The following is a 15,315-nucleotide window of genomic DNA, read 5'->3' as shown; positions in this document are numbered from 1 at the left end:
AAATCACATTTTCCAGTGACAGTATTCAGATCCTTCTCTGACTAAAAACCATGTGTCAGATGATTATGGTTTGGTAAATAGAGGACTCAAAACCCCATCATGTAAACCTCCATTTCCCAGCAGTTGATGTTTTCAGTTTCATGTCTTGGTTTGGGCACAGCAGCAGTGAACTCTTTATCTGATATATTTCCAGGAATCTTTTATACTCTATTTTATGGTTATTATCCCCTCTCTTATTCTTAGTATGTTCTTTAAACTGAGAAAAAAGCTAAGTGTAAATAGATGCTGCAACTTCGTGCTATTCTGTTCCCACATTTACAGAAATCTCTTAGAAGAGGCAAGTTACCACTATTGCTGTGAGAGCTCTGTATGTTTGCAGGTATAAGATTGTATTTAAAATACAGTGTCCTATTTTCAGCCATCTGAGTCATGGAAATAAGTTCACAAAAACGCCAGCAAATCTGCTGGTACAGCCCGCCCTCTGATCTGCTGACAAACAACAAAATTATTCTGGGTACTAGAAGAGTTTCAGCTTTTAACTGTTAATTCTTCCAAGGGTCCCAGTGCCTAAACGCTTCCCTCCCGAGGCAGCAGCTGCAGCAGTTGGTGTCTGAAGCTCCTGGGCAAGGGACAGATTCCTCCTTTCCAGACTTCTGAAAGTCTTCCTGACTCAAATCTGATTCATTCCTCTGCTTTTCACAGACTCTGTATTGGTCTTTTCATTTAACTGACTCCACAGCCCATGGACACGGGAAACATTCTCCGTCTGGCCTAAACATGAAACCAAGCGAACTGTGTTTGTCCCGGATCACTGCAGAAAGTCTGAGACGTTTTCCGTCTTCGACAACGTGGTTTATTCCAGCACAGTCAGACAGGGACAGAATTCTTGCGGTCTCTTTTGACCCCGTGTGGTAGAAAATCCCCATTACAGCAAACTAAAAGATGAAATCCGATTTCTAATTTAACGCGAAACACAGGTACAGGAATATCGAAGTGACAAGGAGTACATCGAAAGCTGATTATTTATTTATCAGCTCAGGTTAATTTAATGAATGCCGTGTGCATCATTCGAGCTCGGAAATAACGTTCAGCTCCTCTCGAGACTAGAGGTGGCACTGGGAACCCGCCCACAGGGGTACATCTCGACCAATCAGCCCCGATCCTTCTCTGAGGAGCAAGAGCGCTAGCCAATGAGAAGCGTGGTTGCAGCGAGGACGGCTGGCGGTGGGATGGTGGGCGGCGCGGTGGGGACGGGGGTCACTCTCCGCGCTCGCTCCGGGCTGGGGCTGCTCTGCGGAGCGGCTGCTTGTCTATCGAAGACCTCCCTCAGGAACGCCTCAGGGGCATTACTGAGGGAAACGGGGCGGGGGGAGGTGCCCGTGCCCCTGTCGGCCCCTCAGAGGGCGCCGATCTCTGTCCCCCAGGCTGCGGGCAGCGAGGGCGGCGCCGCCGGCGGGAGCTCCCCGGGGGACGAACCGGCGCTGGCGTTCCCGCTGACCGAAGAGGAGACAGCAGAACTGCGGGAGGCCTTCGACTTGTTCGATCCGGATGGCGAGGGCCTCATAGACGTTGGAGACTTGAAGGCAAGGAGCTGTAAAAATGCAGCGTGGTTAGTGGTGCAAACTGTGAGGTTTAGTGACTCTTGGCTTGTCCTGGCGGTCCCCGTGAGGTCCCTTTGCTGCTCTCACATGCCTCTGGGCCGTGGAGGAGGAAACCTGGTCAGGAATGGGAACCTGTGGCCACAGCGAGCTCGTAGGAGCTGTGCTTTGCTTAGGCAGGCCTGGAAGAAGGCATGGGTGTGCAGAATAGGCTTCAGAACCTATTCATATGTGGAAAACCATGTCACTGCAGTATTGCTGTTGTACTACTGTGCTGGCAGTGAGAATTCATAGAATCATGGAATCATTTTGGTTGGAAGAGACCCTTAAAATCATCAAGTCCATCCATAACTCCAGTACTAACCCACATCCCTAAGAGCGTCATCTGTACATCTTTGAAGCCCCTCCAGGGATGGTGACTCCAGCACTGCCCTGGGCAGCCTGTTCCAATGCCCCACAGCCCTTTGGGGAAGAAACCGTTCCCAGATCCAACCTCAACCTCCCCTGGCGCAACTTGAGGCCATTTCCTCTGCTCCTGGCGCTTGTTCCTGGGGAGCAGAGCCCGACCCCCCTGGCTCCAAGCTCCTTTCAGGCAGTTCAGAGATCAGAAGGTCTCCCCTCAGCTCCTGTTCTCCAGCTGAACCCCCAGGTCCCTCAGCCGCTCCCATCACACTTGTGCTCCAGCCCCTCACCAGCTCCGTTCCCTTCTCTCAACTCGCTCAGCACCTCAAGGGCTTTCTTGCTGTGAGGGGCCCAAAACTGACCTGAGGATTTGGGGTTTGGCCTCTGCAGTGCCAGCACAGGGATGGTCACTGCCCTGGTCCTGCTGGCCACACCAGTGCTGGTACAAGCCAGGATGCTGGTGGCCCTTTTGTCCACCTGGGCACACACTGGCTCATGTTCAGCTGCTGTCACCAACACCCCCAGGTCCTTTTCCACCAGGCACTTTCCAGCTGCTCTTCCCCAAGCCTGGAGCGTTGATGGGGTTGTTGTGATCCGAGTGCAGGACCTAGCACTGGGCCTTGTTGAACCTCAGACAACTGGCCTCAGCCCAATGATCCAGCCGGTCCAGATCCCTCTGTATGGCCTTCTTATCCTCCAGCACATCAACACTCCCACCTAACAAAACCACCTAACATACCAGCATGTAGAGTTTGTCATCACTCTGCTGCTGATCGACTTCAGCCCAGATCAGTAGCAGGTTCAGGTCCTTTTCTTGTAAGGCTGCAGAACGAATATCAGGGGTCTCCTACCCTGTCTTTCTTCACAGTGACCCTCTCATCCTCCAGAAGTTGAGGAGAAAAAATGTTTTGCAGGTGGAATTCTCTAACAGCCGCTGTCTCCTAACAGCCTTTCCATACACAGTGCAAGTTTCTGTAGCTGATGGCTGTCCAGCCTGCTGCTCTGCGGGGTGTGTTCGCCCAGTCTGATTAACCTGGATCGGAAGCCTGGGTCCCCTCAGGCTGGTAGAAATCACACAGTCACTTCGTGACCACAGTTGTACTTTGAATTTGAATTAGTCAAACAGAAATGAATGGCAATAAACAGAAGTGTTGGAAATGGGGCGAATCATTTACAAGCACCTGATAAACGCTGCTTCAAAGCAGCAACAGACCAATTGGTGTTTACCACCTGTTGCTTTTGGAGCACCTGCTGTGCTACCAGACTCTGCCACTTGAACCCTGACTCATTATGCAACTGTCAGTGGTGTGAGGTTCGTGCCACCATACAGCCAAGTATCCTGAGGAGGGACCAGGGTCTCCCTCCTTGGCCCCTACTGACAGCTCTTTGCTGCTAATTTTTCAGGATCTCACACTACAGATGTCTGGCAGATCCCTGTTTTCTAAAGACAAAATCATGGATGAATAGCTGGTGATGGTCCTTTAAACACAAACCTTTCTGTGGTTCCATGATGCTACATTCTTTTCAGCCTATCTGGTAATCGAGTCAAAACAATCTTAATCACAGAAAATCCCGTATAACTCTCAAAAGCCAGTACTTAAGGCAGAAACTTCTGTACCATTCCTGAAGTCCTGCATTGTGCAATAGATGAGTTCAAGGGCTTGAGAACAATTACTTGCCCTAAGGCAATGAACAGCTTAAGCTGTGGATTCCCCTTCAGGTTTTTTTCACCGCTATCACATACCTGCTTGTTTCATGTGTCTTTCCATCTTTGTGTGATTTGTACACCAAGCATTGGTCTGTTTTCTCTTTTGGCAGATGAACGTAAGGGCTCTGGGCTGTGAATTGGAGAAAAGTGAAATGAAGAAAATAGTCTCTGAATTCGGTGAAAAAGGGTCAGGGAAGGTAACCTTTCAGTCCTATCTGCAGGTGATGACTCAGAAAATGGTATGTGAGCCCAGCCGGTCACAAAGAGTGAAATTCCTCTTGACAAACTTTATGATGCAGGCAGCCACCGTAGATTGGGTCAGTCTGGTTCCCTGCAGGGCAGAAACAGCAGTGTTTCAGGAGTTTCATGTGAGCTATGTGAGAGATCTACCCTTGGGTGAATTGTCTTACCCCTCTTGCCTCTTTCCGTGAACCGCGGGGGCGGCAGGATGGCTGGTTCAGATAGAGAGAGCTGCATGCCAGCAGAAACCGCCTTCCCATCCCTGAGCACGCACAGCACCTGGGAGTCCCCATCTCTCTTCCTTAAACCTTCCATATGACATTTTCATTCTGTCTTTCTAATCACAGGGATATTTCTCTTCAAGACAGCGGTGAGCAAACATACATCAGCCGAACAATTCACCATCTGTGGTGAAGTGATCCCTGAATACCCACTGACACTCAGCCGCTCAGGCTCGTGCATTGTCCCCACAGCTGCTGTTTGATAACAGCTCTTTGCTTCTGTTCCGTGTCCTCATCGCCCCTCTGAGATCCCCATGGCTCAAACAGGCCCAGCCCCCGTGCCACTGAGACAACTTCGCTGAGGGCTTTTCCTTGAATACACTGTTCTATGGCAGAAAGTTAAAGCAGATCACCCTCTTCTATCGCCATGTTGTCTTGGATTTGATTGCATTTTCTGGCTAAAGTGCCTGACTAGGGATTGTAGGGTGGCATCATGTTATATTTGCACAATGGCATTTTCCATTTCCTTTCTAAGGCGGAGCCATGTGAGAAGAAGGAGATCCTGAAAGTTTTCAACGCATTTGATTGCGATGGCACTGGCAAGATCTCCTTAGAGGATCTCAAGGCGGTGGCTGAGGAGGTCGGGGAAGACATCTCGGAGGAGGAGCTGCAGGTTTGTGAAGTACAAACCTATTCCTTGTGCTGTGCTCAGGGAGGAAGGGCAGTGCCTTACTGCAGGGAAGACTGGTTGGGGGATTGTGGCTTTGCAGGGGACACAATCTCTGTCTCGCTTGGGCCTTGCCTGAGACCTTCCTTGGGGTTTGCACTTTGTGAGCATCCACCTTCTCTGATCCAGCCTAACCTGGTCTCCAAATCTGTGCTGTCCCGCAGGAGATGATTGATGAAGCAGATGTGGATGGAGATGGGGAAGTGGACGAAGAGGAGTTCCTACGGATTCTGACACTGGCTGACCTGTAACTACAGGATTTTCTTTTTCTCTCCCATTCCCATATAAACAACTGGTTTCTATGTCATTTTGTTCAGCTTTCTTATTTCTTGTGTGTTGCCTTTCTTGGGTGTCAAAACCACCAAAATATTGCTAATGTTTCATCTTTAAGTCTGATTTTTCTGTTCCACTAGTGGAAGCTGTTTTCCACATCCCAGCAAACAGTGTTGTTACCAGCTTGTGTCTGTGTGGGTTGGATGCAAAGTTGGAGATTAATTCCACTTCCTTGGTCAGTCCCTGGAATTCTCCCTATTATATTTACATAATAAAGACTATAATAATAATAATCATCATCATCATTATTATCGTTATTACTATTAGTATTACCATTACTGCTGTTATTAAAATAAATATTTACATAATAAAGACATTATTTTGTCCTTTTAGTACTTAGGGGCCGATTAGAAAGATGGGGACAGACATTTTAGCAGGGCCAGTTGTGACAGGACAAGGGCTGATGATTTTAAACTAAAAGCGAGGGTATTCAGGCTGGACATGAGGAAAACATTTTGTACACTGAGGGTGGTGAGAGCCTGGCCCAGGTACCCAGAGAGGTGGTGGATGAACCATCCCTGGAGACATCCCAGGCCAGGCTGGACGGGGCTCTGAGCAACCTGAGCTGGTGAAGATGTCCCTGCTCATGGCAGGGGGGGCACTGGGGGAGCTGGGAAGGTCCTTTCAACCCAAACCTTTCTGTGGTTCCATGATGCTACAGTCTTTTCAGCCTATCTGGTAATCGAGTCAAAACAATCTTAATCACAGAAAATCCTGTATAACTCTCAAAAGTCAGTACTTAAGGCAGAAACTTCTGTAGCATTCCTGAAGTCCTGCATTGTGCAATAGATGAGTTCAAGGGCTTGAGAACAATTACTTGCCCTAGAGTAATGAACAGCTTAAGCTGTGGATTCCCCTTCAGAAGTAACAGTATGGGAGAAAACGGTGCAGCTCTGAGGCCTGGTCTCCCATGGACTTGTTCTGGAAGTAAGTTCTTCAACTACAGGAGAGAAATAAAGCATGACTTATCTTGAACGACGTTGGTTAACAGTGAGAATGAGCTGCCAAATGCCACGGCAGCATCTTCAGGCCAAGACTGAACCCTCTCAGGCAGCCTCAGCCTGATGTAAGTGCCTGTGCTCTTCACAGCTCCCGCAGACCTGAACAAATGGTTCCCTCTGGCCTTACCAACCTGTGCCAACAACCCCGTTGTCATGTAGAATGGTTATTCCAAGGAATTGTCCTGGAGACTGGATGCTTTCTCTGGGATCCCTGCACCTCGCCCTGGACTTTTTCTGCCTAGGAGCAGTGTGGAAGGCTGCTCCTAAAATACCCCGTGCTATCATAGCAGGTCTTCTGTTAATACAAGGGAAGAATTTAACCTCTCATGGATGCTAACGTGGGTTTGATTCTGCTTTCACCCATGTTGTATTCATGCCCAAGTCTGGGTTCTGACAAATCCTAGCAAAATAAGTGGGGTTTGTTGCTGGTAACTTCTTCCTATATAATTTCACCACTCGTTGGCCAACCAGTAGCTCTAGAAGCATGTCCTAAACCTGAGTAAAAAGCAAAAAAAAATGAAAGCAGAATTCAGCCCATGTAAAAAGTTTCAAGTTTTATTCAGCAGCAGAACCATATTCCTTCCTTTAGCCACTAATTATCTGTTCTGCGAGGTGCAGGTGTGTGGGGAGCTTTGAAGTACGGGCAAAGATGGATGCGTAAGGAATCTCAGAAAGGGACTAATTCCTGTTTGCACGTGATGTGCCCATATCAGGTCAGCCCAGTCATGGCTGACGTGACCTGGGCAGCTCTTCAGCCCCTTGGAACCAAAGAGAGCGGCTGTGTTTGAGCCCCAGGGGAAGCTGGTGCCCACACTCCAGTTACTGCCAGTTTGCTGTCAGTAGGTGGTGTGTCCTCGGCAGAACGTGACAACGCTCCATGGCTCTGGAGTTCCCCCTCCCCAGCAGCCCCCCGTGGGCTGGTGGGGGGGAACAACTCCATTCAGGTCACAGTTTGGTGACACACAAGTATGAAAGGGGAAGAACATTATTGGAGGCTCAGTGCCCGCGCTCCAGAGGAGATGGGTTCTGTGGCTTTGTGGCATTCAGGCAAGTCTGACCACTTCTTTTACCATTTTTCCGATGCCATCATAGATCTCATGGATGGGGGCGTTGCACATGAAGGCACTGGTGGTCACCAGCTTGTTCTTCACATCCACATGAATTTCAGTGACGTGTTTGTTCACGTGCTTGCAGCCGAGTTCCTTCATGGTTTCAGCGGTCTTTGCGTAAGGCCATCTGCAAGAAGAGAAGAGAATAAACCCTATGTGGGGAAGCTGTCGTTACACAGCGATTTGACAAAGTCCTAGAGAGAAGTCTGTTGATTCCAGAGAGATGGGTGGTCCCTGCAGAATGCCTGCTCAATAGGATCCAAATCCCTGCCTACTGCACAGGATCCAAATCTTTTCCTGTCAGAGGAGTTTCTCCAGGACTATAGAACCAGGAAGACCTTCAGATCACAGTGAGTTAAAAATCAGAAGTAAAGCCAAAATAAGACCTTGACGTTCCACTATAGATGTTGCAGTGCTTAACTCTGCCCATTCCAGACTTCGTGTTTAGTATTTGTTTTGGTTTTGTTTTTTTTTTCTCCAGCTTCCTACAAGTGACATTACTCCCTAGCCCTTCCTAGCAAAAGCCATGCTAGTTCTTTCCCTGCCAATGGGAGAATTCAGCTTTCCTATATCATTAAGGACAGTTTAACTCCCTCTCCTAACACTACCAAGTCTTGTGCAATGGTCCTATTCCTACCTGGGATCTGCTTAACTTTAGGAGGAAGTGATCTGGTGTCTTTCCTGCCCTGGGACCAAGAGGTGCATGAGACAGGGTGCTACATGCATTGGGGATGCAAATATAAAATTATATCTAAAATAAAGTGTCTTATTTTAAGCCATCAGAAGTATACAAACATGCAAACAAATCTGCTGGTACAGCACGCCCTCTGATCTGCTGACAAATAACAAAACAATACTTCTGGGTGCTAGAAGAGTTTCAACTGTTAATTCTTCAAAGGGCGCCAGTGACTTAGATCTTCACTCCTGAGTCGGTCTCTGAAGCAGCGTCTGTGTGCGGCAGGAGCGTGGCGGCAGGATGGGTTTTGCCTGGGGATGGAAGGAAACCAGCACCTGCTGCTCCTGTTAGTGCCACTGACCCCTCAGTGTCCTCCCTCTGCTCTTGAGTAAGGGAAGGACAGATTCTCCTCCTCTCCAGATATCTGAATGTCTTCCTGACTCAAAATCTGATTTATTCCTTTGTGATTCTTGCAGTCTCTTGTGCCCCCATGTGGTAAAATATCCCCATTACCAGAAACTGTAAAAAGTAAAATCCAGTTTCTGATTTTAACACAAGACTTACCCAGTGGAATATATAACTGACAAGGGGTACATCAAAAACTCTGATTATTTAATTTATCAGCTAAGGTTAATTTACTAAACGCGTGATGTGGATCGTTCATTGTCAGAAATAACTCTCAGCTCATCTCAAGACTTCAGATATCTGGGCAGGACAGCTGAGACAGGGCGCTGTGTGCATTGGGGAGGCATTGCTGACTCTTTCCTAGCAGCACTCCGAGGTTACTCACTTCTCACACTCTGTGTCGTGACCCACGGTCAGCTCGCAGCCTGGGAAGATTTTGGCGGCCAGCACTGGGGAGATGCAGCAGAGCCCAATGGGCTTTTTGGCAGCGTGGAATGCCTTCAGGACGTCCTCCACCTCTTTGGAGATGGTGCAGTTCTTGCCTTGAGTGGCCCAAGTACTCAGGTTTTTAGCCACTCCAAAGCCACCTGAGAAAATAGAAACGGATTGGAGTGGAAAACCAGTACTCCAGGACAGGATTTTTTGATAGGTATTACTTGGTAGGATGCTCAAGTGGATTTGGTGGATGGTAGCATTTGTCTGATGTTGATAAAATAATTAAAACCAAACAAGCTGAGCCTTTGTGAGCTGAGTGCCAGGAGGTGAGACATCAAAGTACCTTTTTCACCTCCATACAGAAGTGAAGCAGAGCCGGGTCAATGTTCTGCTGGGTGTTGTGTTTCACCCGTGAGTTATTTTCTGAATTCTGGTGCAACACGCTGGCAAGTTTTCACTTGTCTCTTAATCCTTGCCCCAGGGCTCATCCATCCCCACTGAAATCGTGCAGTCAGACTTTCACTAAAGAGGAATTGCCAGGCTGACCAGGCTTTCTGCTTTTGAGTCACCCCACTCTGTCCCAACCTCTTCCTACCTGGGATGATCAGGGCATCCAGCCCTTTGACATCCAGCTTAGCCAGGTCCTTGATGTTGCCTCGGGCTATTCTGGCACTTTCGACTAGCACATTGCGCTTCTCCGGGGTTGGTTGTCCTTTCACGTGGTCCACCACGTGCATCTGGTCAACATTGGGAGCATAAACCTCTGCCTGGGGAGAGGGTGAAAAGTTCTGTCATCCTTCAGGTGTGTTAAAGATCATAGGTAGTGAATGAAAGTGCTTGAGTTACTTTGTTAGGAAAGAGCTTTGCTGGTAAATGTGGTGACCTTCAGGCTCACCTGTGTCTGATGGTGTCAGGAAGGTTGTTGTTGTAGGGAGGTGAAAGGAAAGAGAGGAAAGAAGGAAGGATGGAAATAGAGGAAGGAAAGAGAGGAAAGAGAGAAAGAGAGGAAGGAAGGAAAGAGAGGAAGGAAGGAAGGAAGGAAGGAAGGAAGGAAGGAAGGAAGGAAGGAAGGAAGGGAGGGAGGGAAAGGGAAAGGGAGAAAAGTCTTTTGTAGCTTCTGCACAGGAACATTTACTCTGAGCCTAAACGAATGAGGGTGTTAGCGAAAGCTTGTTTTGGTGCCTGAAGTTCTGGAGAGGGAGCAGTGAATCCTTTCCTTCCTAGAAAAACTAAGTGTCCCAAGAGCCATTTATGAATCCACTTCTGCATCCCAAGCAATCAATCACCATCACTGGGGCATCCCCCCAGCGCTGCCCCCACAGAGCCCATCATCCCCTACAGCCACTGCCTACCCAGCAAGCTGCTCTCAAACCACATGTCCCTCAAAGGCAGGGCTGTGATTTTCTTTTCCCCAGCCACTGTTTTCCTAGGAGGTGACCTCAGGGCTCCCTGAGCTTCCTGAGGAGGAGATGTGGAGAGCGAGGTGCAGAGCTCCCTGGATCCAGGAACAGGACATGCGGGAATGGTTCAAAGCTGCACCAGGGGAGATTTAGACTGAACATTAGGAAGCATTTCTTTACCGAGAGTGTTGTCAGACACTGGAACAGGCTTCCTAGGGAGGTGGTTGATGCCCCAAGCCGGTCGGTGTTTAAGGGGCATCTGGACAATGCCCTTAATAACATGCTTTAACTTTTGGGCAGCCCTGACGTGGTCATGCTGGATGGTCATTGTAGGTCCCTTCCAACTGAAATATTCTGTGCTATGCTACTCTTTGTTTCCCTAGGCGAGCATAACTGAAGAAGAAAAGGAGGTTGAACTAATGCCTGAGTTTCCCTCACTAGAGGTCCCTGCTGACCAAGGGATGGGTGCAGGAGGACGCCCTGAGCCCGCCAGTTCAGGGTATGGCAGCGGGACGTGTCTGCAGCAGCTCTGGGAAGATGAGGCAAAATTACACATAGCGGAGAAGAGGTTTGGACAAGTCTCACCTTTAAGCCAAACAGAGAATACACACTTTGAAGGCTTTGGAATTGGGTGGGATGGCTCTGCAGCACATGTACATCCCACTGTGCCTTAGTCTTTAATAGAGAAATTCTCTCCCTCCTCTCCCACTCTCACAGAGTGGCTGTCGCGACTAATGGCATATTAGAGCGGTTGCTGGAGGGTCGCCTCTTTTAGCCCTATTCAAGTTTAACTCACAAGAGCTTGTCTGCTTTCAGTTCTAATCTTCAGAGTTTTGAAAACATGAATTTCAACCAGCCAAAAACAACACTAGCCTTTAAAAACAGAAATACCAAAGCAGAAAAGAGGAAGTGCAAGCCAAAAAGAACAGAGAATGCACTTAGGAAAGTTCGTTTCAGAGCTTGGATACACTGAGCACAGAGCCCCAAGCCAATGCTCTCATACAGCAAAGCGTGAGAGCGAAGCAGAGAGCAGGGCGTTCTCCACGCTTGCTGCAGCACCTCCTGCACTGTGCCGTTTGCTTTGGCTTCACAGTTATCCCAGCAGCAACGGGGAGCTTGTGATTGTCCAGCGAGCTGCGAAGCTCCTTAGACACAAGTAAGAGAGAGAGATTGAAAAGCAGAGCGGGACAAAAGGAGGCAGAGATGGGGCAGGTGCCTCTTACCTGTGCCCCCTCCCTGCTGAGATGCACCAGCACAGCCGAAGACTCGTGGATCTCGCTCCCGTCGTACACCCCACAACCAGCCAGCACCACGGCCACTCTCTTTCCCATGGTCACAGCCAGAGCAAGAGGATTCCCCGGAGAGCCCCAGATCGCTGTGCAGCTCTGTTCATGGCCGGGAGTCTTTTATAGCGCAATCCCTCCCCCAGGAGCAGGTGGGGCCGGGAGGGTTGGGCTGAATTTCTTACTGGCAAGAGGGTTTTATTTCCAGTGCCGCAGGCAGGGTATGTAAATATTATTTGTTTCCTCAACTGACTGCTCCCTTGCAGATCTTCTTCTCAGAACGTTGTCTCCAAAGCCTCCCCCGCTGACATGACCTATTCGACAGAGCAGCTGTGTTTTTCCTTCTCAGCTGTCGATTTTCCGTTCTGTTTCAGACTTCTGGGCCCCTCAGTTCCAGCAGGACAGGGAACTGCTGGAGAGAGTCCAGCGCAGCCACCAAGATGCTGAAGGGAGTGGAGCATCTCCCGTGTGAGGAAAGGCTGAGGGAGCTGGGGCTCTGGAGCTGGACAAGAGGAGACTGAGGGGGGACTCATTCATGGGGATCAATATGGAAAGGGGGAGTGTCAGGAGGATGGAGCCAGGCTCTTCTGGTGACAACCAGTGATAGGACAAGGGGCAATGGGTACAAACTGGAACACAGGAGGTTCCACTGAAAGAGGAGAAGAAACTTGTTCCCGGTGAGGGTGGCAGAGCCTGGCCCAGGCTGCCCAGGGGGGTTGTGGAGTCTCCTTCTGTGCAGACATTCCAACCCGCCTGGACACCTTCCTGTGTAACCTCATCTGGGTGTTCCTGCTCCATGGGGGGATTGCACTGGATGAGCTTTCCAGGGCCCTTCCAACCCCTGACACTCTGGGATTCTGTGATAAAGTACCAAACTCTTTGCATATAAGATGGTATCAAAGGGAGCCTGCCCAGAGCAAGTATTCAAGCCAATGTGTGCCTCTCCGTGCCCCATTTTTTAAACCCTACACTGCTTAAGCAGCCTCAGTCTTTAACACCAAGGTTTCCTTTTCTGACCTTAAACGTTCCTGTCTTCATCTCCCATCTCTCAAGAGCAGATGTTTTGCACTCACTTGTGGTGGTTTCCTGGCATTTGGGTCCTGAGATGATAAGAAATTAATTACTCGATTCTTCATCAACAGCACCATTTTCTGGGAATGTGGTACCAGGAACTGGCAGAGCCTTGACCCCTGTAGGGGCACATGGCAGCAAGATTCTCAGCATGTGATGGGAAAAGTCCCTTGTTCATGCAGAGATTTGTTCTTCCTTGTCCTTGAAATGCTCACACCTGAGATGATTGTGTGCCTCTCTATTATGTTTCATCTGTTGAAATAACTGTGGCCTGTTCAGGTTGTCTTGCCATTCTTCAGCGAACAAAAAACTTCATGCAACACGGATGAAGAATGTTTTTCGGGTTATTCATAAAAAATTTTCCTTGGGTGTCTGTCATGTTTGGAAGAGACATGAAGTACATCTTGTGTATAATAAAATAGTCTTTTGTCAAGTTCATTAGTCATAGCAGGCCTGAGGAAGATAATCCTTGCTAATGCATGTGATTTCGTTTCTTGTGTGCATCTCTTAAAACCAGTGGTATCAGGCACCACATACTCCCAGCTACTGCCTATGCAAGCAGGAAAAAAAGGCAAGTGAGAAAGGACTTGCAGTACAGCTCATCTAATACGGGCTTTTCCTTTCAGTTACTTTTATTGCCCAGACCAGGAATCAAACTGCGAGATAAGTGTGGAAAACACTCAGAGCATTTCACTGCTGTTTGTTTGGGTATCTATAGTATGCTAACTGTGGGTTAGAAATGTTGTATTTCCTCTTGCATGAAAAAACAGCTGAATCATGCCGCAACTTGAAGGGATAATTTCTTCCTCCTCCAGCTGGTTGGAGAGCAGTCCCGTTAATGATGGAACAAAGATAGCCAGAGGCTGGTAATTTAAACTAATTTACTGCTTGCTGCAAACCACATCATTTAGCTCTGCCTGTTGCAAACTGACTGAGCTGGTTCCTCTGGTGTAATTGCTTAGATGTAACCAGACAAACCGGACTTGTTCCAGTGTACTTCCTCATGTAATAAGATCTATCTCAATAGACATATTGAACCTAGAGATCTCTCTGCAATAAACATATTATTGATAAATAATACTTTTCAGCTGAATTATTCCATTCTGTGTGGGAATGTCTGCGCACAGTTATTATGATAGAGACACTGGGCTTTAATATTAACACCTTGCTTTAATCTGTGTTCTAGTAAAGATGAGCGTGAAGGAAGCGTGTTGCCTCAAAGCTCTTCTTGGAGGGTGAACACGGTTGAAGGTAGCTGTCCTCCAAAGCATTGAAGAAACGAGGAAAGTTTGGGAGACAGGGAGGGTCAGTGGGACATGAGGAAAAGGTTCTTCACCCAGAGGTGCTGGACACTGAACAGGCTCCCCAGGGAGGTGTCACGGCCCCAACCTGACAGTGTTCAAGCAGAGACTGGACAACGTCCTCAGACACATGGGGTGACCTGTGGGGTGTCCTGTGCAGGGACAGGAGCTGGACTCCATGATCCTTGTGGGTCCTTCCAACTCAGGACATTCTGTGATTCTATGATTATCTGTGGATGTTGACAGTCCAGGGTTGTTCTGGATGCTGCTACAGATCTACTGCCACTTAGATGATCCTGGTGGCCTGTCTTTGAGCTCCAGTCTCTGCAGCTCTAATTCCTATTTCCAACAACTTTGCTGTCCTCCAGCTTTGGCTGTGGAGTGTGACTTATGGGAGAACATCACAGGTTGCTGCTGTTGGGCCTCTGCAGACTCATCCTTGCCCAGCCCAGTAATATTAGTGTGAAACTCTTTACACTGTTCTGCATCTTTTGTCGAGATAGTGGGAGTGAAATTTGCTTGAGCTGAGTCTGATGGGAACAAGAGCCGAGTCCTTCATGGGAACAGGCCCTACACTGGTCCATTGCACAAAACCAAAACCATGTACATAAGTGCAGGCAGGTGTTGCCCTTGTTTTCCATCAAAGCTCCGTTAGCTCTCACAGGACAGTTCTCCACCTAATTCCCACTGGATGTGCAACCGAACATGATCCCAAAGCCAGTGTCCACTGCTTTCTGCATCCTCTCCTCTGTTGCCAAAGACCTTTATGCCCTGATCTCATGTTCTCCATGGGAAGCAGCAGGCATGTGTGCATAGGTCCTTCATGTCACCTTTGGGATTTACACCAGTGATCATGACACTGACTGATATCCACTCAGCGCCTGCACAGATCTCCTGCGAAGCCAACAAGACTCCTCTAGACTTATCCTCATGCTGATGGCCTCCAGACCGCATGTCTGCATTGACACCTCGCTCATGAAAACCACTTTGGAGGAGTTCCCCGTGTGTGTGTGCAGAGAGGCTGGGTTAGATAGATGTGTGACATGTGGACAGAAGTCACCTTTAAGGGAATGACACTGAATGTGCCTTGGGCTTGCCCAGCACAGGACAGTGGTGCCAGGCATTCATAGCTGTGACAGGGACAAACAGCAGGACCATGGCCAGTGTGAGGAGAAATAACTGGTCCCCGGGGAGCTCCTGGGCTTGCAAAGTGCTTGTTTGCTCCAGCAAGATGGATTATTTAAAAAGCCTTAATTTTAACTGGTGTAATTTCCTCGCTGGCAGTAGCAAAAAGGCAGTAATAGTAATAAACCCTCTGCGTTATTTGTCAAGTGTCTTTTTTAACAAGGGTTAATCAACAGTAAAATTAACAGGCCCCTGGAGGGAGCTACCAGCAGCCCACGCT

General features: G+C 48.6%; 2 protein-coding genes across 5 annotated transcripts; one reads left to right on the top strand and one right to left on the bottom strand.

The window, feature by feature from the left end:
* The first annotated feature begins 1,045 nt into the window (after positions 1 to 1,045).
* On the top strand, positions 1,046 to 5,462 carry LOC102085725 (uncharacterized). 4 transcript variants are annotated; one of them, XM_065028100.1, is made up of 4 exons: positions 1,046 to 1,583; positions 3,819 to 3,905; positions 4,705 to 4,842; positions 5,061 to 5,462. In XM_065028100.1, exons 1-4 carry the CDS (start codon positions 1,191 to 1,193, stop codon positions 5,145 to 5,147), a joined length of 705 nt encoding a protein of 234 aa, XP_064884172.1. In that variant the 5' UTR covers positions 1,046 to 1,190; the 3' UTR covers positions 5,148 to 5,462. The 4 variants fall into 4 exon arrangements, with proteins under 4 accessions (XP_064884172.1, XP_064884170.1, XP_064884169.1 ...); XM_065028098.1 differs by having other exon boundaries at positions 3,819 to 3,929; XM_065028097.1 differs by having other exon boundaries at positions 3,819 to 3,947.
* Positions 5,463 to 6,767: 1,305 nt separating this feature from the next.
* Positions 6,768 to 11,671, bottom strand: LOC102098203 (glutamine amidotransferase-like class 1 domain-containing protein 3, mitochondrial). Its single transcript, XM_005498053.3, has 4 exons — positions 11,479 to 11,671; positions 9,451 to 9,622; positions 8,806 to 9,007; positions 6,768 to 7,466 (listed from the first exon to the last, which is right to left on the bottom strand). The coding sequence occupies exons 1-4, from the start codon at positions 11,584 to 11,586 to the stop codon at positions 7,274 to 7,276; spliced, it is 675 nt and encodes a 224-aa protein (XP_005498110.1). The 5' UTR covers positions 11,587 to 11,671; the 3' UTR covers positions 6,768 to 7,273.
* Between the last annotated feature and the right edge of the window lie 3,644 nt (positions 11,672 to 15,315).

This window comes from Columba livia, chromosome 12 (assembly GCF_036013475.1).
Source record: "Columba livia isolate bColLiv1 breed racing homer chromosome 12, bColLiv1.pat.W.v2, whole genome shotgun sequence".
NCBI lineage: Eukaryota > Metazoa > Chordata > Aves > Columbiformes > Columbidae > Columba > Columba livia.
The sequence above is the reverse complement of the archived record's forward strand: the minus strand, read 5'-3'. Positions and strand labels throughout refer to the sequence as shown.

Coding starts and splice junctions, on each gene's coding strand:
- LOC102085725 (XM_065028097.1), top strand. CDS start 1,191: ATGAGAAGCGTGGTTGCAGCGAGGACGGCTGGCGGTGGGATGGTGGGC. Junction 3,948..4,704: donor AGGTGATGACTCAGAAAATG/GTATGTGAGCCC, acceptor TTCCTTTCTAAG/GCGGAGCCATGTGAGAAGAA. Junction 4,843..5,060: donor TCTCGGAGGAGGAGCTGCAG/GTTTGTGAAGTA, acceptor GCTGTCCCGCAG/GAGATGATTGATGAAGCAGA.
- LOC102098203 (XM_005498053.3), bottom strand. CDS start 11,586: ATGGGAAAGAGAGTGGCCGTGGTGCTGGCTGGTTGTGGGGTGTACGAC. Junction 9,008..9,450: donor GGATGCCCTGATCATCCCAG/GTAGGAAGAGGT, acceptor CTATTTTCTCAG/GTGGCTTTGGAGTGGCTAAA. Junction 7,467..8,805: donor CACGACACAGAGTGTGAGAA/GTGAGTAACCTC, acceptor CTCTTCTTGCAG/ATGGCCTTACGCAAAGACCG.